The sequence below is a fragment of the Molothrus aeneus genome, chromosome 2 (genome assembly GCF_037042795.1).
Source record: "Molothrus aeneus isolate 106 chromosome 2, BPBGC_Maene_1.0, whole genome shotgun sequence".
NCBI classification, from domain to species: Eukaryota; Metazoa; Chordata; class Aves; order Passeriformes; family Icteridae; genus Molothrus; species Molothrus aeneus.
Genome location: NC_089647.1, coordinates 16860902 through 16882031, shown reverse-complemented (window position 1 = coordinate 16882031; position 21130 = coordinate 16860902). Strand labels below are relative to the sequence as shown.

The following is a 21130-nucleotide window of genomic DNA, read 5'->3' as shown; positions in this document are numbered from 1 at the left end:
CCCCACCTCACTTCCGCTTGTGCAGCAGCCATTTTGTCTTTCCGCCGCCGCTGCTGCCCGAGCTTCTCCCTCCCTCCCGCCGCCGCGGGCCGCGACACTCCAGTTCCCCCCCCGGGCGCGGCTCCCGCCGGGCCGGGGCCGATCCCGAACCCCCTTCCCTTATCCCGGGAGGCTCCTCCGCAGCCCGGGCGCGGGGGCGGCTCCCGCGCTCCTGCCGCGCGATGTCCAGCGAGGAGAGCTACCTGGCCATCCTGCGGTACCTGACGAACGAGCGGGAGCCGTACGCGCCGGGCACGGAGGGCAACGCCAAGCGGAAGATCCGCAAGGCCGCCGCCTGCTACGTGGTGCGCGGCGGCACCCTGTACTACCAGCGGCGGCAGCGCGACCAGCAGCGCTTCGCCGAGCTGGAGGTGGTGCTGCAGGCCGAGCGCCGCGCCCGCCTCATCCGCGCCGCGCACCTGGCGCCCGACGGCGCGCACCGCACCCGGCTGCAGACCTGGCAGGGGCTCTCGCAGAAGTACTGGTGGAGAGGTGAGCGCCGGGGCGGGGGCGGCCGCGGGGCACCGAGACACCGAACCGCGGCTGGAAGGGACGCGGTGGGTCCCGGGGTCATCCCAGGCATGGCACAGGACCGCGTCCCGGCGGTTCTTGAGTGTCTCCCCCGATGGAGACTCACAGCCTCTCGGGGCAGCCCGTGCCGGCGCACAGTCACCTTTACAATTTGTCCTCGTGTTCACGTGGAACTTCCCGTGCATTAGTTTCTTTCTTTCTGCTCGTTTCCTCTTGTGTCATTGCTTGCCACTACCGGGACCTTGCTCCATGCTCCTGACACCTCTGTTTAGCTGTTTATACACATTAATGCGGTCCCCTGTCAGTCGTCTCGTCTCAAGGCTGAAGAAAAATGGCCTGTAGTTAGGTGCAGTTCCCTCAGCCTTTCCTTGTAAAAGAGATGATTAGTCCCTTAATCATCTTTGTTGCACTCCTGTACCTGCTCCGGGAGTTCCATGTCTCCCTTCTGCTGAAGGGATGTCCGTGTGCCCTCCCTGGCGGGAGCAGGAGGAGACTGTCACTTACCGAGTGACCAGTGCCTTTAAACGCCACCTCGAGCACGTGGTCTGTGGGCAGTGACATTGTGTCACACCCCGAGAGGCAGGGCTCGCTCTGCACGGTACCTCTTGGTCGGCAAATTGTCCAGGGCTTCTCATCTGGTGGTGGTACCTTGAATATCTGCAAACACAGAGTATAGCTGAGCCCTCCAGGTCTTGCACACAGCCCAGGTAAGACAGTGACATCTCAATTGTGCCCTTGGGATAGGGTGATAGTCCGGTCCACATGAGCTGGGTTAGCTTTGGGCCTCATTCATGCATATACTGGTGTTCACATTAAAGTACTACAGCTGCCAGTGGTGGCAGTCCTGGTACTCATTGTTTTATTTGTCTCTTACTTGCAATGAGAAGCTGAAAAGACCAGATTAATTCTCAGCTGGGTCCTGAGTAATGCCACAGCTGTTACAAATGGTGGTGCCTGAACAGCAGTAATTCCCAATTGGGACTTTCTTTTGCCTGAGGGAATGACTTGATATCTTGTTCCCTTTGCATTTGGTGTTCTACTTTTAGCCCTAGGTATCCATTAAACAAATAGCTTACTTTTCACTTGCCATGGGCCCAGTGTGTATCTGCATTGCTTCTCTTGTTCTGCTCTCTTCATCCACCAGCAAGTCTGTAATTCCAGCTTTAGTTTTCCCTATTTTCAGTTAGAGGGATTTTGCTTTAGCTGCAGCCAATCCCTCCAGTCCAGATCTCAATGACTTGAAGATCTTTTCATGTGAAGAAAAGATATATCAAAGCTGATATACCCTTTCTGGATGGTGGTTTCCTTGCCTTTATCTGCATTCTCATTGTCTGCCCACCATTCTACTGTTCTGGCATCTACTCTCATCCTGTGCTGAAACTTCCTCCATGGGTCTCAGTGTAGCTTCTGCTTGTCAGGAGAAGGCATTCTGTGTCCTTTTGATCTTACTGGTTACCTTTATTTGCACACCCTAAATCCTCTCGCTTCTCTTACACTGAGAATACTAAAATTCGTTTCATGCCTTCAGTTCAAGTTTTATGTTTCTTACATGTGTTCTCCCAATGTTTTTCCTGCCATTACAGTATTCTCTGGCTGCTCTGGACAGCAGCTTTGGCCCAGCTGTCAGCCTGAGATGGACATCAGCCTGGTGTGTGTTCTCTAACTGCAAGGCCATGGGCTGGAGAATGCCTCAGGGGCCAGGAAGGGTGTTGGGGATGTGATTTGCAGGCCAGAGACCTCCTGTCTATTTCAGATGAAATCAAGGGGATGTACAAATTGTTGAAATGGGCATTAATATCTTAGGCTGCCTTAAGTCTCTGTTTTCCTGATCCTTGCAGAGATAGGTATTTAATGATAGTGCAAGTCATGCTCTGAGGAGATGTGAGCAAGCAAGTCTAAGTCTGTGTCAGCAAAGTTTTGAGCTGTGCTGGATTTTAAACCATAGAGGCCCAGCTGCTTTATATGCTTTTATATTGTCCTAGTGAAGAGAACAAATTTGGATTGAAAGCCGTGCATGGAAAATGCCGTGGGATCCAGAAGGGGACCCTGAGCTTAGGACCTGTTGAGTATCTGAAATTATTTACAGAATTGCAGAATGTGCTGAGCTGGAAGGGACTCACAAGGATCACTGAATACAACTCCTGGCCTTGCACAGGACCATCCCCAGAAGTCACAAGAGTCATTCCTGAGAGCACTGTCCAAACACTTCTTGAACTCTGTCAGGCTTGGTGCTGTGATTGCTTCCTTGGGGAGCCTGCTCCTAAAATCCTACCTAAACCTCCCCTGACACAAATTCAGGCTATTTCCTCAGGTCCTGTCTTTTGTATTTACTTCCGTTGGTTAAAGTACGGGTGGGAAATTGATTTATTTAAATTCCAAAATCATAAGCAATTGATTTAAATCAGTGTTAATAGGACCTACCAGTGTCATTTCATATAGCACAGTTGATCCCAATTTTGCAAAAGCTCATAAGTGAGCCTTCCAATTTTTGTCCTCTTCAGGAGGAACAAGCCATTTGTGTGGGCTAAATACAGGATTATATTACATTTGTCATTGATGTGGGATGATGAGACTAAATGACTAAATGTCTAAGTATCTTTTTTTTTTTTTAGCCTTAATAGTCTTTCTAGGAGGGTTTGCTTGATGTAGTGACATTCTAAATGTTCTGTCTCAAAGTAGCAGTAGAGACTATCATGCAGTGGTGTGAGAAAATCAGAATTGGTAATATCGCAGCAGAGAGGGAGAGTGTAGGTGACTGACTTTATTTTTCTTGGTTAGTATGTAAAATTTTTGATTATTAATTATTGATGTTTAGCTAATTTTCTATATAGTTGTTTATAGTAAATTGAATTAAGATTAGAAGCTTAATCAAGCTCCATTAATTTTTCTTAGGTATTCTTAAGCAGGTTAAAGATTACATTAAAGAATGCAGCAAGTGCCAGGAAAAGCTAGACCGCTCTAGATCTCTCTCAGATCCTTCTGAAATGCTGGAGGAGCTAGGACTGGATGCAAAATCTCATGAAGACAGTAATGAAACAGATGATGAATTGAGTAACACAGCATCAATCCCAGCAGCATCTCCAAAGCCTCTGAAGAAGAAACCAATAGCAAAGCATGAGCTTGTGTTTGTAAGTACCATTGTTTACATCTGAATGGATTTGCATTTTCTATTACTGCATTCTTGGTCATGGACTTCTTTTCCATTGTTGCGATAATCTTGTAACAATAAGACCATACATTTTGCCAAAGATATTGAATGTGTAGAAATGGGATACTGGTGTATATGTCATGAAATTAATTATAGGACATCATTGCTGGGAAATATAATCATGCTATATATTATGCATATAGAATCTAAGATAAAATGAATGGCAAAATTGCCATTGCTTACAATTGCCATCACATACAAGATTCTTATATCTTATTCTTATCTTATATTCTTATTCTTTCCCTAATAAATTATGATATCCTGATGTATAAAATTCTTGTTCATAACTGTAGGTTCGCATACACATAAAGACATTTGAATTTAGAGACTTTTTCAGACTGTAGCCTAGAAAAATACAGTCACAGAGCACTTTGAATGTGTCTTCCCATTTTTCCAGTCTGTTTTAATTGTGTTTGGAGGGAGGGTAAAACTTAAAGAAAGAAAACAAAGTAGTAAAGTTAAACTCTATATTCTGCAGACTTGAACTGATTGTATGGTTGCAGCAAATAATCCTTTTCTGTGTTTCAGTGTGAATGCTTGAAAAGGCACAATCTAAATGTAATGAAGTTCTCAAATGTTGTTTATGACAGGTTGACAGTAAGGGCCTTGTGAAGCAGTCATCTTCCAAACATTGTCTGTCAGTCTTAAACCAACTGAATCAGCAGAGGCTTTCCAATCAGTTCTGTGATGTGACTTTGCTGATTGAAGGAGAGGAGTACAAAGCTCACAAATCTGTCTTGGCAGCCAACAGCGAGTACTTCCGAGAGCTCTTCATTGAAAAGGGAGCTGTCACTAGTCATGAAGCTGTAGTGGATCTGTCAGGTGAATTGCTGTGGGTTTCAAAGCTAGAAATTATAATATCCTAAGTAAGGTGTACAGTATTTAATTCAGTCTTTTTTGAGTGTTGAAGACAACCAAATTGTCTCTGTTTTAATCTAAAAGTTTTTTGTGTGGATCATAATGCAAAAGTGATCACTCTGATTTTTGCCTAATATGATTTTCCATGGACTGTGGTATTTAATCTTAAAATTTCTGAGAAGCTTTTGATGGATTTTTACCTTGCTTAGGTGTGTTTCCTCCTTGACTTAGTCACAAACGTTAAAAAGGGAACAAAATCAAATGCTTGAGTACATCAGGCAGGGATGCTGACAAGCTGCTTGGAGAGTTGTTTAGCTTAACAAATGCTAAATTATTTCTTATTTCTGTGAAGCAGAATTATACCTGTCTACTTATTTTTCAGACCTGGTACATGCAAGACAAGAGCTAAAATATATGTTCTAAAAATAGCTTTGTAGTGATGAAGAGTAGTGTACAAAACACAAGCCTTCTGCATTGCTTTCTCATTTATTAACTGTCTCTGCATGAATAATAGGCGTGCATGGACAATAATTTTCTCATAGGATGGTCCAGAAGGTTCCCCACATTAAATATTTGATTTATTAGTTATGCAACTGTGGACAGTTATACCAAATTCTTATATTTCAGCATTTCTATTTATATAGCCATATTTTTATTGTTTTCAATAGCTACTTCGTTATTTTTCAGCCACATGGCTTGTTACTTAAGACCTGAGTACTTTCTGAATGTAGCAGATTCAGAAAGACTTTGGTTCAATTAATCTCCTCCAAAAGTATTGTGGCTCTCCCAGCATCTTGAAATATTCCTCAAAGAATTTTATTGTGAAACTCTTTAAGTACTACTTAGTTATTGGAAAAGTTTTCTGAGCTTACCCCACACATAGAAACTACATGAGGAGGAAGCTGTAGTGTAAATGACAATTAATTGAGTGCCAGTGATGGGCTTGTTATTTCCAAGTGTGTTTTGCTTTAAATTTCAGGCTTAACTGTATCAAAGGTGAACTGTTGTATTTATCATGGGATATTTTGGGGTAATTTCAGGTTATCATTATTTGCTCTAATATCTTGTTTTATTCCTGGTAGGTTTCTGCAAGTCCAGTTTCCTGCCTTTATTGGAATTTGCTTATACTTCAGAATTAACATTTGACTTCTGTAGTATGGCAGAAGTGGCCATGCTCGCCCGGCATCTCTTCATGTCAGAGGTCCTTGAAATCTGTGAGAACGTGCACAAACAGATGGAAGAGAAACAAATTACAGTGTACCAAAAGGGAGATATTCAAACAGTAGAGTCAACACAAAATCTAGCAGAGCAGGCTGAAGTGCAGGTGCAGCCCATGGATGGTGTTGAGCAACCTAAACTCACAGCCAGTGAAGTGCCAGTAGCTGTGAATGGAGCTCCTCCCTCTGCTGGGACAGAGGAGGCAGCAGCCCCCCAGCCTGACCTCCTGCACCCAGAGCCTCTGGAGGCCACTGCAGGTGATCCTTCCAAGCCTGTGGAACGGTGTGAAACAACTGAAAATTACATCAAGATCCAGCTGGTGGAGGGCTTTTCAAACAGCCTCTACAACAGACTCAGCACCGAGCCATCAGCTGTGGAAGCCATGGACACACAGAGCCAAGAGAAAGCTGAGGCAGTTCAAAATCAGAGTGATAAAGCACATGTGGACTCTGCTTCTGAAGACTCCTCAGAGACACTCAGGCAAAAAAGTGACGAGCAGAGCAGCTCCATTTCCCAGCCAGAGAGCCTCGCTTCCAGCCAGGATGATACTTACAAAAGCAAGCTTCGCCAGCGTTCTGTCACTGAGGGGGGATACATCAGGCTGCATAAAGGAATTGAAAAAAAGCTGCAGAATAGAAAGACAAATCCTAAATCTGCAGTGCAGCAGGTATTCTGTCTGTCATTAGACCTTGTAGTTACCAGAGTAATTTCTAAGCTGTGACAGCTGGGCGAACAAAATCCCAAAAAGCATTGACTTGGCATCACTATTCCTTCCATATTGAAGGTCCTTAGAATGCTCGGTGGCCACAGTCTAGGTTGAGTATATTCTCACAACTTCTTATGGTTGGACAGAAGTTGTATCAGCTCCCCAAAATCCTTAATAATCTGTGAATTTAATTCTAAGCTAGCTCATGTGTATGTCAGTCATAGATACATACATTTATCTATTAGAGAAGTGATTTATCTATTACATTTATTCAGACTTGACAAGAGCATTGGGAATGAAAAATTTTACATCCCATGTAGATCTTCAGATGTAGTCATGAGTCACAGTAATGCATTCCTGCTACCTTCTGATTGGGGTCAATGAAGAGAAAGGTTCAAAGAGCACTGCTGTTAAAAACTCTAGCATCTGAACATAGGAAATGTTAAGTGATTGAGCTAGTTCCAATTACAATTTTTTTTTTTTTAATGAAATGGTCTTATTACTCTTTCCCCTTTGAGAGCCTTTCCTCTTTCAGTGCCTTTGGATAGTTGGCAATCAGCTCACTGGACATGATGCATTTAGTTTGTGACAGAGTACACTTCACTGCATGTTGGTCCAGTCTTCTGAAGAGCTGTTAATTTCCAAAGGAGTCCTGAGAGTTTTGTGTACCAGAGCCACCAGTCCCACACACAGGACAATAACTTGTTATCATTACAGCAGCCTAGTAGAAACAGTAGAATTAGTTCTTTTTACAGATGGACAGCTTAAAGCCCAGATGCTAAAAGTAGCACAATCAAAATACTTGAGCAACCTATTTATGCTGGTTGGAGAGCACCACAGTTTTGTTCTCTTTTTGGAAGGGGGATATTTACTTTTGGGAATAGTTCCTGTTAATGTATTTTGCAGTTTTTAAATCCAGCTCCTTGACAGATGAAGTGCACCTATAGAAAGAGACCTATATAAAAGAAATTAGTTTGGATGATTGCTCAGGATTGGGCTCAGGAATAGATTTCTGCTTTCCTAACTTGTTTTGTAGCCTTGTTTTTTGCATCCCTCAACTCCCCCTATGGCATGGGATGTCATATAAGCTTTGGGAAGGAGACACTCTCCTGAGTTCCCAATTTTGATGCTGGGAGAATAACAGGAAAGAGATTGCAGGAAAAATGCTTCTGGTTTAAATTACAGTACTTGCACCTGGCACGGAGACATAGGGGATGAGGTGTGCTTTGTAGGAATTATTCACATAACTTATTTTATACAGGTTTCATAGACCTCATATTTGACTCCCATTGGTTAGTAGTTCTCTTGCCACCTAATTCATTGGTTAGTAAATAGTATTTTACTTGTCTATCAAATCTCTATTCTTGGTTTGTTTACATACTTTTCTGCTGGTTCTCATTGGACAAATCCCTTGTTATTGTAGGTGCATTTGTTTTTCACGCTCAGAACAGATTATGTTAACAAATGTCTCATTCTCAAAATGGCTTCATATGGGAACTTGCAAACTGCTTGATAGCTGCACTTAGAAGAAGTAATAGGGCTGCTTTGGCAATTTTGCAAAGTGAGGCCTTGAGTTCATACGGCCTTTCTTTTATAATTCTTCTGCCTGTCTACAACAGTTGGGAGAACAGGATGAAGAAATTGGGATGCCTGTGCTTCCTTCCCTTGCCTTATTCTCAGGAAACCAAAGGGGACACAGCTGATACAGGACATTTCAACCTGATCGCTTAGAATTTGGTTTCTAAAGAATTTGGCAGCAAGTTTCTACAAAGGAAGATGAGATTATCAGCTCCAGGTAGCACTGCAAATATCACATAAAAAACCCACTAGTGCCTTAGATAAAAATCTCTAAGAAAGCTGGAATGCTCTCAACTTGATAGAAATCCTGACTGGCAGTATGCTGTGATTTTTCTGTAACTATCCCATAGTTGTCACTTAGGCAGTTACTCAGGGCTGGAGAGTTCATTGTCCCTGAACTGGTAAGTCACTGTGTGGCCATCATCATAGTAAGTTTATGGTTTTTAAAAAAGAATGGTTTTTCACTCATCTTGAGATCTGTAGTTTTATAGTGAGCTGAAACAAGGTAACTTTCAAGCAGCTAAGTCAGCTGAGCAAAATTAAGAGGTATTACAGAAAAACAGAATGTCAACTTTTAGTAGAAACTTTCAGAAGGTATGAAGTACAATGCAGTAAAATTCATTAATAGGTTCTGTTTTTCCAACTTAGGTTGCCATGAAGCTGGTACAAAGAGGGAAAAAAATGAAACAGCCCAAAAGAGAGACCACGGAAAATAACGAAGTGGAAGCGCAGCACAAATGCACTGACTGTGGAATGGTGTTCCAGCGGCGCTATGCACTTATAATGCACACACTGAAACACGAAAGATCTAAAGAATATAAATGCCCAGTAAGTTGAGGGGTTGGGTTTGGTTTTTTTTTTTTCTGTGTAAATCTTTCTCCTTATGAAAATTAATTCTGTAATTATATTAGTAATTATATTGGTTGCCTTTTTTGGTATAAATATTTATTTTAGTTACCAATTTCAGAGTTGGATATAGCCTTGATCTAGATGGGGTGAGGTAGAATGGAGTGCAGCCACTTGGCCTGACAGTAGTGTCTGACTTGCTGCTCAAGACTGTGTTAGCATGGGATTTGCTTTTAACCCTACCAGTAAATTTGTATTTAGTCTAGACTGGAAGTTAGTCTCACTGGGAAGTGATCAGTGGTTCTGTCAGTGGCCATAAAATAAAAATTTACAACTATTAACCTCAGGAGTTGGGTTATGGATTTAACTCATCATATTACTGTACTTAAAACATTTTAAAAACACGTTTGTTTTTTTTAATACTTATGCAAAGTGAGGTTGTAATATTTTCTGTCCCAGCTGTGTAAGAAGGAATTCCAGTACGGTGCCTCGCTGCGGGCGCACCTGGTGCGGCACACGCGGAAGACGGAAGGCAGCGCTGCAGCCGGTGGTGCCGAGGGGACCGGCGTGTCCTCGGTTAAAGGGAGAACCAAACGGGAATTCGTGTGTGACATCTGTGGAAGAACTCTGCCCAAGCTCTATTCCCTCAGAATACATATGCTTAAACATACAGGTGTCAAACCCCATGCGTGCAAGGTAAAGTCCTTTTGCTCTCTAATCAGATTTGCAATGTTCTCTATTACCAATGTTTTGGTATTGATGCTCTGCCCTAAAATCTGTGTTAATCTTGGTCACTTCACAATAGGGAAAACTAGTATAACATTCATGATGAAATTGCTTGCAGTCCAAGAGTGAGAAAACTAGAATGAATATGAGTGGTGCAAGTTCATATTCTTGTGACTAGAAGAATGTCTTCCTTTGATTATTCCTTTTTTTAAATAGACCAGTTCTGTCACTGGTGCAAAATCGCAGGCTTGGCCATCCTAGTTCCCAAGAAATACAGGAGGTTTTTTTCTGTCTGAAGTTGAGCACCTATTACATAATTAGTTTTATTTGTCCTATTCCATCATGTGTGGATTTCTTTAGGTTTGTGGAAAGACCTTTACGTATAAGCATGGATTGAAAATGCACTTAGCTCTCCATGAAGTACAGAAACAGTTCAAGTGTGACTTGTGTGAAAAGTCTTTTGTCACAAAAAGAAGTCTTCAGGAGCACATGAGCATTCATACAGGTAAGTGATGAGAAAGGGAATCCTTTTCCTTTGTTTAGGTATTTTATGCTGCTGAACTTAATGTTGTTCTTCAGTGTCAAAAGAAACTGTTTAAAAAAATAAATGGTAGTTTGTTCTTTTTCTTCTAGTCAGGCAGCCGAGATAGAGGTAAGTGGTCATTTTTTTGAGCTAAACCATAGTTTAGTGTTATTATGCAGATGTTCTATACAAGAATGGGGAATTGTGGTTGGTCTGTTCCTGTGGTTTTGTGTACATATTTAATACCTGTGTCATGTCAATTCAACAGGAAATAGGCAACAGGCTGGAATGTTCTAATGCACTTCATCTCCCAGCCTGACCTTTTACAGGAAAACATGCTAAGTTAAATCTCTCAGAATCCCCATATATATTTTACAAGATGTTCTGTACTAACACTGACATTTTGTAAAGCCTAGTGTTTTGAAAATCTTAGATGTGAAAGATGGCAATATAATAATTCAATACAAGCAGAGTTTTAAAATTGTAATTTATAAAGGTTGTCTGTGTTTCTGGTTTTTGGGGCTGAGCAGAATCAAGAGAGATACTCAGAATAAGTTGTTCCTGAAATTATGGAATTTGTATTAGTAGTCATCACTCCTGTGTTGATGAAATGGAGCAAAAACTTTTTATTTTAAGGTGTTTTTCCACAAATGCAAGATATAAGCAATAGTCCATAAGCAGTGCTGTATTTCTGAAGAAGTTGCATAATACATAAGCACAGGCAGTTGTGGTTTTTTTCACACAAGAAGACAAGTTTTTAGACTGCTCACTTTTCCTCACGAAATCATAGTTGCAGCAAAATACCTATGTTTAAAAACATGAAATAAACTAATTTAGCATTGCTACTCCCCCCTTTTGTATTATTACATTAGCACATACAAAATAAACTTAAAAATTCCATCAGTGTGTAATTAAATAAATTCCACTTTGTAGTACTGCTCTGATTACTTAAGGTAAGTTATATATGAATTAAAAACCTGTCTCACAAAGCACTCCAGAGAAATGGAGGCATGGCTTGGTAACATGTTTTGTTTTGTTTTTGCTAGGAGAATCCAAATATCTTTGCTCCATCTGCGGAAAATCTTTCCACAGGGCATCAGGACTCAGTAAACACATAAAGAAACATCAGCCAAAGCCTGAAGTTCGTGGATATCAGTGTACTCAGTAAGTCAGGTGATGGGTGGTTTTAGTGGGCTTTTTTCTTAGTATTAATGATCCTAGTCATTTTCAAGATTAAAAGCAGCTCCTTGTTGTAGCATAAAACCGTTCCACTGGCCTGGGATGAGACTTGGAAAGCATGAGAATAAAAATGCATTTTTGTAAATACATATTGGAGAGCAAAGGCTTGGTTTTAAGTTGTTACCTAGCTCTAGTTTCTTGCAGCTCTTCTCTGATGACTTTGCACTGTAATTGGTGCTATAATCAGTAGCTGTGTGGGTATACAGCTTTTTTGTAGGACAGAGAAAAGAGTGTAAGGTTGTAAGAGACCAAGGGCCTTCAGCTTGGTTTGCCCTCTTGTAGTGTGATAGTGGATTTCAGTTGGATTTGAAGCTGTAGAGTCTGCAATGTCCTGCACTTGTGTTCAGTGTTTGCTGAAACATGGCTGTGTTTAGGAACATTGCAGACTGAGACTCACTGACAGTTGCAGTTCTCTTCATTATAAAACATAAATGACCACTTCAATATTGCAATAAATTACATTTGTTTTTATTATTAATGGCATTTATTATTATTTACATGCCAACATTGTGGACTTTAGCAAAGCAGAAACTGTAACTGGAAAGTGTGATCTAAGTGCATTAGCAAAACATGGATACTTTTTCCATGACCAAGCAGACTATAGGGAACTTTTTAAGTGCCCTGCAGAAGGACAAATAATGTTTAATTTTGGAACTCACAATGATTCCCTGAGAAGCTCTGTCAGATATTAAGAGGAATGGTGCAATTTATATTATTGCCTGTAGCAACTTAAGGTTTTAAAGAAAGTAATAATCTAAAGAGTTGTTTAAAGTATCTCATTGCTGCTGCATACTAGCAAAAATTATATTTTCTAAATTATGAAAACTTATTTCAGTTCTGTCAACAATGTTTATATTTAGTGATTTTTAATACTAAAAGCATTAATTCCAAAAATACAAAGAACAGAGCTAATAGGGGGTGCACAGACACTGTTTCATGAAACATACTATGGAAGGGAGTTTTAGTTTTGAGGGTGAAGTATATTTATAAAAAAAAATTTTTTTACTCAAGGCAGTAGGGCCATGGATGCAAGAGGTCACCTTGACAGAGAAGATATTTTGACTCCCCAGCTTCTTCAAAACAGACACAGTCCTTGCTGCTTCTCCAGCAAAGGTCTCTGCTAAGGATATAATTCATGTTGTCACCAGTGGTTTAGACAGCTTCGCTAAGCAATAACCAGACTTCAGTTTTTAGTTTGGTGGCTTGGAATGGAAACCTCCCCGTCAGGCTTCAGTCTGAACTTCTGGCCCAGTTGAGCAAAGCTGACCATGAATTATTTTCTTAAAACGTTCCTGGAAGTTTTGCAGTGAAGTATGTGTTTGGTTAAACTTCAGTAACGCATGACAACGTATGGTGGTTGCTTGAGTTTTTTACTACTCTAATGGCTTTTCCAAATACACAGTCCTTGGGGAGAGAGCAGCAAGTGCCAACCCCATTCAAGCCCCTGAGGGGTCTTTCTGGTACTATTTTATGTGGATGTGCAAACTGAGGATCCCTGAGAGCCCCATTTGAACTGGAGTGGTGAGACTTTCCAGTCTAGGAGGAGGTTGTTTGTGTGGCTCAATGACTGTTACTTTTTTTTTTCCCCTCCCTCAAAAGCAAAGTCAACTTTTCTTTCTCTCCAGAATGCTCATTATTCAGGCAATGTTATATCAAATGTTCTGTTGCTGTATGGAAGCTTTTCTCATTTTCAGATTCCCTCATTCCAGTGGTTGATACTGTAGAAGTTGAATCAGCCACCTTTGCTTGCTGACACTGCTCTGCCTCTGTCCTTTCTTGAGTCATACAGCTGTATGTTGTTACATGAAGAGAGAGAGAGAGATGAGCAGCAGAATTTCTTTCAAAGGGAGAAACCATGTTTTTGATTAGATCAGACTCTGTAGTCTTCATACCAAGAGGAGCTGTATAGTCATACTATGGCAAAGTATAAGTGAAGGAAAACGCTAAGTTAGCCTGGGTTCAGATGTGTACAAGCAGCAAGCTAAAGAATAAGTATTGATACTTTCAGATGCTTTCTTGCAGGATTATGAATTTGGGATTTTTTTATTTTCTAAAAAACCCCCTACATTTGAGCATTAAAAACAACAAATTCTAGTTATCTTTGTGTCAGTCCTCTTTGGTTAAAGAAAGAAGCAGCTGTTACTGCCCTCATACGTTCATATGGTATAATACAAAATTCTGATGTCTCCCAGTTGGTTTGCCTTTGAATATTCACCATTAAATCTGCAGAAAGAATATAGTTACTCAATAACAGACAAGGGGGTTTCAGAGGTCCTCAAGTTTTATTCCAGGCTTTCAAATAAGATGGTGTTCTTTTAAATTTTTCCAAGTTTAGAATGGGATTGTGTTTTAAATAAATACTGATGATGCAGTAGGTGTTCTCAGTCTTCAGTTGCTGTTAAAGAAGAGGGTCCCAGTGCCTTTCTTGTATGGGATGCTAAAACATTTGCTGTTACAGGTGTGACAAGAGCTTCTATGAAGCTCGGGATCTTCGGCAGCATATGAATAAACATTTAGGTGTGAAGCCATTTCAGTGTCAGTTCTGTGGAAAATGTTACAGCTGGAAGAAAGACTGGTATTCTCATGTGAAGTCTCATTCTGTCACAGACCCTTATAGGTAAGAGGAAATTAATTTAACAACTGAAAGGTACTAATCAAAGTGAGGCTATAGAGATCCACAGCCTGTCAACAAGGCACTGCCTAGTCCACTTTTGAGGTACCAATGGATTGATGGTGATTAGGCTCTTGAATATTTGAGGATGCTTTACATTGCATGGGTTGGCTTCTAACTTGGGACACAGTGCTGGAAGTAAGACATGAAGTTGTAAGAGGATAAATACAATCAGTGCAGTTAGAAACTTATGTGATCTCACTTCTCTAGAAGGGTAAGTGGATGCTTTGTGGCTGTGGATAAGAGGAAATGTAGTTCAGTCCAACAATATTACTTCTAATAATGGAACTACTTACCATATAAGACATTATTGCCCTTAACCTTTGCCTACCCTAAAAAAAGTGCATTTTGGCTTAAAACACATAAGTGTACAATAATGGTTTTAATAGATTTCTCACATTAACACATTTTAGGTGTAATGTATGTGGAAAAGAATTTTATGAGAAAGCTTTGTACAGAAGACATGTAAAGAAAGCCACACATGGTAAAAAAGGAAGAGCAAAACAAAATCTGGAACGAGTGTGCGAGCACTGTGGAAGAAAATTCACACAGCTCCGGGAATATAGGAGACACATGAACAATCATGAAGGTATGTAGAACACAAATAGTCATTACATCCCTCAACCCCTAAAAACACAATGTGCAAGGGGTAATTGTTTCTTTGAGTCTGTGTCCTGTCTGGCAAAACATGGAAGAGTTTTTACAGATTCTCCAGTTCAATGTGAATCCTGGCTTGGTAACTTGCTGTCAGTGATTCCCAGAAGTTGCTTTTGGGGGTCTTTCTAAAGCTCCAGCCACACACAGGGACTGTGCCAATTTGTCCTCTGTACCTGAATAGAAGAGGAACATTTTTACAAGTGACTAAGAGGGGTAAATCTGGCAAAGAAGTGGATGCACTATAACATTCTCCATTTTCAAAAGCACACACAGTTAACAAACTACTCTTCAGATAGGATAATGATTGGCCTAAATTTAAAAAGAAAAAAAGAACCAATGTTGGAAATGGATCAACTTCTTAATTTATGACAAGTGATAAATTGTATGATGTTTGGAGAAAATATGAAAACTTTTTTTTTCTTGTTAAAGAATTATGTGCATTTTTACTTTAGATGTAAAGTATGAAATTGATTTTTGAGTATTTGGTTCTTTCAGCTGTGTTGGGAGTCTATATTCTCCTGTCCCAGGGCAAAACCCACTTTTTTTTGAAGCATGTCTTCTTTTTAAGAGCTCTTAAGAGTAAATCTGACAGCTGTATAACTATTGAAATAGAGATTTTGTGTTTGTTTCTAAACAGCAAAAGTGTCCTGTAGTGGGTACCTAGCCTAAATCTACAGCAAGTGTCACAGAGGAAAAGACAGTAGTGAGATGATATTTGTCACCGCCACAGAACTCAGATGTTACGAGGGAAAATAAGATCATACAAACATCAGGTGCTGTATTTGAACATAGGCAGTGAAGAGGAGGGTAAAGCTGTAGGTGTACAGAGGGATTGGCAGAAGCAAAAGATGACTAGAAATGGAAGTGGCAAATTCTGTGAAGTAAAACATGGCTTCAGAAATGCATCAAAATTATCAGAATTCCATTAAGCATTGTGCACTTAACATCACAGAATTGCTGTGGGATCTCTTTCTTACGTGGCAAACATCACAGGATTGCTGTGGGATCTCTTTTCTTACGTGGCAAACATCACAGGATTGCTGTGGGATCTCTTTTCTTACACGGCAAACATCACAGCATTGCTGTGTTCTCCCCCCTGCTGCTCTCCCTGTGGCTGCTGCTCCTGCTGTGACCTTTGCTTGCTCTGCCCCGCAGGTGTGAAGCCCTTCGAGTGCCTGACATGCGGCGTGGCGTGGGCGGACGCGCGCTCCCTGAAGCGCCACGTGCGCACGCACACGGGCGAGCGGCCCTACGTGTGCCCCGTGTGCAACGAGGCCTACATCGACGCGCGCACCCTCCGCAAGCACATGACCAAGCTCCACAGGGACTACATCCCCTGCAAAATCATGCTGGAGAAAGACACCCTGCAGTTTCACAACCAGGGGACGCAGGTGGAACACGCCATCAGCATTTTAGCCTCAGACATACAGGAGCAAGAAACCGAGATCAGCTTTGGCGCTGGCGAGGGTGAGACTGTGGTGGTGACAGGAGAGACGCTGGAAGCCATCGAAGCAGTTGCGGCTACTGAGGAGTGCACGTCAGTCTCCACCCTTTCTGACCAAAGCATCATGCAGGTGGTAAATTATGTACTGGCACAACAGCAGGGACAGAAAATGGCTGAAGTGACGCAGGCCATTGAAACTGTAGAAGTAGAAGTGGCCCATGTAACAACAACGGAGTCGATTTAGTGTATGAGAAAGCAAGAAGGGTGAGGTTGTGTATCTGTGAGAGGCAAGTGTAAAATGGGTTACCTGAGGCTTTCAGTGATGCCTGTTTTCAAATGGTTAATCCTCAGTACTGAATGTTGTGATGACAGAATACTGCACCACGCATTAGATGGAAAAAGTACCAATACTCCAGTGTGGGCCAAGGCTTTGAAAGCTAAGATTTCTATAGTGGCTGTAACTTTAAACAAAACAGAAAGGTTAAAATAATGTTTTTTGTCTCATGAAGTATCATACTGTAACTTTGAAAAATTAAAAAGAAAAATATATAAAAAGGCTGCACTAAACACTAGAAATGCACAGCTGTTGGTAGTTTTTTTGTTTGTTTTGATGTGCATTTCATCAAGTTTGTGAGCAAATTTCCTGTATTGGATGCTGTCTGTTTACTCCCAAGACAAGGGAGGTGGTAGACTGCTCTGTGTAGGCTTGTGCTTCATGTGGCATACAGAAAAAGTGAAGCTTTTTTCTCTGGGCAAATGCACCATTGGTAGTTAGTGAAACCCAATTCTGAAGAACTTACTTAAATTCCAGGTGTGAGGGTGGCTGGTCCAAGGTTCAGCAAAATGCTGTAAAATGTTTTATAGATAATGGGCAGGTAGATGGTTGTGATCTGGTTCTCCAAGATGGTTGTGAATTGAAGTTGAGCAGAGGACAGCCCACCACAGGGAGGCTACTTAGAGAAGTAAACTCCTTTTCTTTGTGAGGAAGGAGTTTGCACCGCAGCCTCTGTGCACAGCCACGCTTAGCTCCATGTTTGCTTGGAAGCTATTGCCAGCACTGATGTGTGACCCCAGTGCAGGCAGCCTCATGAGGGATGCTTCTGTTTTTGCTTTACATTTGATGTAGAAACTGTCAAAGGAAAAAGGTCTAATGGCACACTTTTTCAGGAACTAAGGAAGTCCAGGTGGTTATGGACTGATCTTGTATTGTATTCAAAGGAGGAGCCCTGCTAATTCCCAAGCAGGACACATGACAGTATCAGGGTAGGGAAATATGAGTATCTTGGCATGGGGTAAAAATTAAATGGTCTCAAAATTACCAGAATCTCTAGAAGACCTTATTACTGCTGCTTTAAGAGAAATACTTCTAGATCCAGTTGATAGCTGATGTTACACCACATAGTTGGAAAAATCCTTACTGGGTGTTCCTGCAAGTAAGTGTGAATGACAGCTGTGCTTGGCCCAGGTTTCTGTGTCCCTGGTTCAATACCACAAACATGGCACAGCTTAATCTGTACAAGTGTAGGTTCCTTTGTCGCTGCATGGCTTTTTTAAGCAAGCAGCATGTCTGTCAAGGAAACTGAAAGTGCTTTGCTTGTGAACAATCACAGCTGTAGTCTTTAAATTCTTCTCAGTCTATAGTGGTATCAAGTTTCCTAACCTGGACAGCAGTAAGACACCCGAGCGACCAGAAACTTTTAATATTGCAGGGTAAATTTCATAAATAGACATGCATATAACTGCTACCTGTGAAACAGATCACTGAACAAAATTTCAGCAAACCCTGTGGCAAAGTAACCACCTCATTTGAATTAGTATTTCTACTTTTCATCTTATTTAACTATGTGGATATCTGTCTACTAAGCTACAGAATGGACTGTTCTTTTTATACTTTGCAATTCTGTAGATAAGCAGTTGTTGAAATTTTTTTATGTTTGAGTCTTGGATCCAAATTAATTTGTAGATGCCTATTTCAAAAGTCAGGGTCTTATTTCAGAGAAATAATGTAGTTATTTATATATCCTGCACCCCTTTACAATTGTATTATTTTCTAATTACCAAATGGAGTAAAACTAAAATGAATATTAAAAAAAAAATTACTGCTAGCTGTAACTTGAATTTTTGTATGGTAAAGAATCTGGAGATAGCCATCCTGCTTAAAATTAAAATACTGCCATTATGATGGAAAAAGATTTAAAAGCACTAGATAAACTTGAAAGCTTACTTCAATGTTTGTATCCTAAAAATAATTATGTATTACTAAAGTGAAAAAGTGTTCAAGGAAAAATAGCTGTAAATAGTGCTAGAACATTATTTGTATATTTAGTGTGTTACCTTACAAAAAAGAATATTACCAGCACCTTAGTTTAATCTTTGGTGCATTTATTTATTTGCCCAACCTATGGAAGAAGCAAAAGTGAATCTGAATTTTGGAGCCTTCTTATCCACTGTCAGAATGCTTTTACTGACTCAATGATCTGCTGTTTAAAAACAACCACCAACCAAACTAATAACAGAAGGTTGTTTTCTAAACGAGAATCAGCCAGGAATGTCAAAGCTGAATGTTGTGGCACCCCTTTCTTAACATGCTGTGCCTTACCTTTTCAGAACGGTGTGAGGTAAGTGGGGAGTGTCACTCTTGGCTTTGCTGTTCTCATCTCTGTGGGGTTGCCTTATGTTTTTCTTTGGACTTCAGCACTTAAGACATTCACTACCCTCCTGCAAAAGTCAGACTGCAAATATGCAGTTGGTATTTGATTTTTTTTTAAATAAAGTTAATGAGAAGTGTCTGTTCATTAAGTATTCCTAGTGAATTCCTGTACATAATGAAACAGATTTGTACATTCTGCTGTTTTTATTTAGTGTTAAATGTATAAAGTTATGGCTATTTCTGTCATCAAATAAATTGAGCTCTGCCATGAATTGCTCTTTCAAGAAACTTTTTCTCTGGGGAAAGAAGGTGTTGCAGATTCCTCTGCTGTATTTCACTTTCCATATACAGACAGATTCTGGCCTGGATAGTTCTACTAACACCTGCTTTTTAATTCTTGCTTAAGGCCCAAAGAGTTACATGGTCTGGGGAAAGGAAACACACTGCCCTCCTGAATTGTGTCAGAACATGGCTGTACAAGAGCACAGTGCTGATGAAACACCGTGTATATTGATACTGAAATTGCTTTGGCTGCAAGTCCTTGGGTGGATGAGGTATCTCCTCAGCCCCTGGTACCCAGCTGTAACCATTCTGGTTTCTTTCAGACAGTATTTCTCTTGACTTGGGCGTACAACACTGCACCCCAAAGCAAGCGCTTCCATCTTGGCTCTGCCCTGGGATGGGTATTTGAGAAGGGATTGTGGTGTGGAGGTTGTCCTCCAGTGGCACTCTCCTGGCTGAGGGATGAGCTGTACAGCTGCCTCCAGGTCTGGGAGCAGTGTCCTGTGCCTTTTCCTTTTCTGTTATAGGAGCTTCAAGGCAGCACTGATGTTGCAGAAAGCCTGATTATCTTCTGTGGTTCATCCTAAGGGAACGCTAGGATCTTTTAACTTCTCTGTGAGCCCCTGTGAGTAACCAAGCTAAGTCTATAATTAAAGAAAAGTGGGGGTTTCAAAAGGCTGAGTGCTGAAGGAGTCAGGTAGGCTCTGTGGAACAACTACTCCTCCACAGGGATGCAACTACAGATGCACAGCAGCCAAGTGATGCGTGGATAATCTTTTGCCCCTCTTTGTTTCCACGGGAGTTACAATCATGTCATTCCTTGCTGTTGAAGGGAGCGCCATGAATTTCTGCAGCACCAGTGTATAATGCTAACACTCAGGAGACACTCTTACAGCTGTGGCCAACAATGTGGTGGAACCCCCCAGCATCTCTGGAGCAGCTCTTAACTGAGGCCTATGCTCCTGCAGAAAAATTCCAGCTGCTGCAGGCAGAGGCCCTGGTCACTGTTGTCACCCTCCAGTGCAGGGCTGTTGGGGAGACCCTTACAATCTCCAGGGACTTAGCAGAAAGGAAGTTTTTCTTGTTCCCCTAGGAAAAGTTCTGTGCTGCAGGCTTTGTCTCTCCTCAGGGGCCAAGTGCCCTGCCTCCCAGCATTGCTGAGTTAGGTGGTGCTTTTAGATGTGGAGTATTGCAAGCTCTTCTTGTCATGGCTTTAAATTTCACATGTGAACAGGATTGCCACACCAGCACCTGAGTAACAGAACTAAAGCCCCCCTTTAGGCCCTTGTTTCACAGTTATCTGTTCAGTGCCTGCAGCTGTAGAGATGGCAGCTGCTGTGAGTGGGGACACTTCTGTCACCGAAGCACTGCTGTGATTCTGTAACATCAGCCAACACCTTACATGCAACAACCATCTTTACAAATTAGGGGATGCTGGGGGAGAAAAGGAGAGATGATTACATTTGTAATATAACTTGCATTAACTTTAGATTAATAACTTGTACTCCCAGGGAAACATCAATATGGGCTCATGACTTCAAGTTTCAGTGGAGCTCTTGCTACAGAACCACAGGGACTTTCTGCATATGCATCTCATCAGGAAATCCAATCCCAAGAAACAAATTTAAGAACTGAGCCACGTGCCAAGCAGAGGTTTTCCAGACCACGTTCCATGCATCAGGAAGTCCATGCTCTGATTACCAGCCACTCCTGCCTCCTCCTTACGCAGCCTGAGGGGCAGCTGGCATTGGAGTGCCCAGACCTCACAAAGCTGCAGAGGTTTGGGCAGTAAATCTTGGGCTCCCACCACTGCAGACTGCTAAATGCAAGTTTGCAAACAAACTGAACGTGCTGTGTCCAGAGTTAAAGTGTAACAGTTGATGTTGCCTGTTTTTAATTCCATGGATAACTATGCACCTACCCCCAAGCAATGGCTCCACATTATTAGACATGA

General features: G+C 41.4%; 1 protein-coding gene across 1 annotated transcript; it reads left to right on the top strand.

The window, feature by feature from the left end:
* The first annotated feature begins 138 nt into the window (after positions 1–138).
* Positions 139–19166, top strand: ZBTB11 (zinc finger and BTB domain containing 11). The gene is made up of 11 exons (XM_066572013.1): positions 139–531; positions 3463–3698; positions 4369–4600; positions 5719–6521; positions 8787–8966; positions 9444–9680; positions 10071–10215; positions 11280–11397; positions 13931–14089; positions 14557–14732; positions 15956–19166. Exons 1-11 carry the CDS (start codon positions 222–224, stop codon positions 16486–16488), a joined length of 3129 nt encoding a protein of 1042 aa, XP_066428110.1. The 5' UTR covers positions 139–221; the 3' UTR covers positions 16489–19166.
* Positions 19167–21130: the final 1964 nt, after the last annotated feature.

Excerpts from the sequence above, each read along its gene's own strand:
- ZBTB11 (XM_066572013.1), top strand. The coding sequence starts at position 222 with ATGTCCAGCGAGGAGAGCTACCTGGCCATCCTGCGGTACCTGACGAAC. Across the intron at positions 532-3,462 it reads GCAGAAGTACTGGTGGAGAG|GTATTCTTAAGCAGGTTAAA; the intron begins GTGAGCGCCGGG and ends AATTTTTCTTAG. Across the intron at positions 11,398-13,930 it reads CGTGGATATCAGTGTACTCA|GTGTGACAAGAGCTTCTATG; the intron begins GTAAGTCAGGTG and ends TTGCTGTTACAG.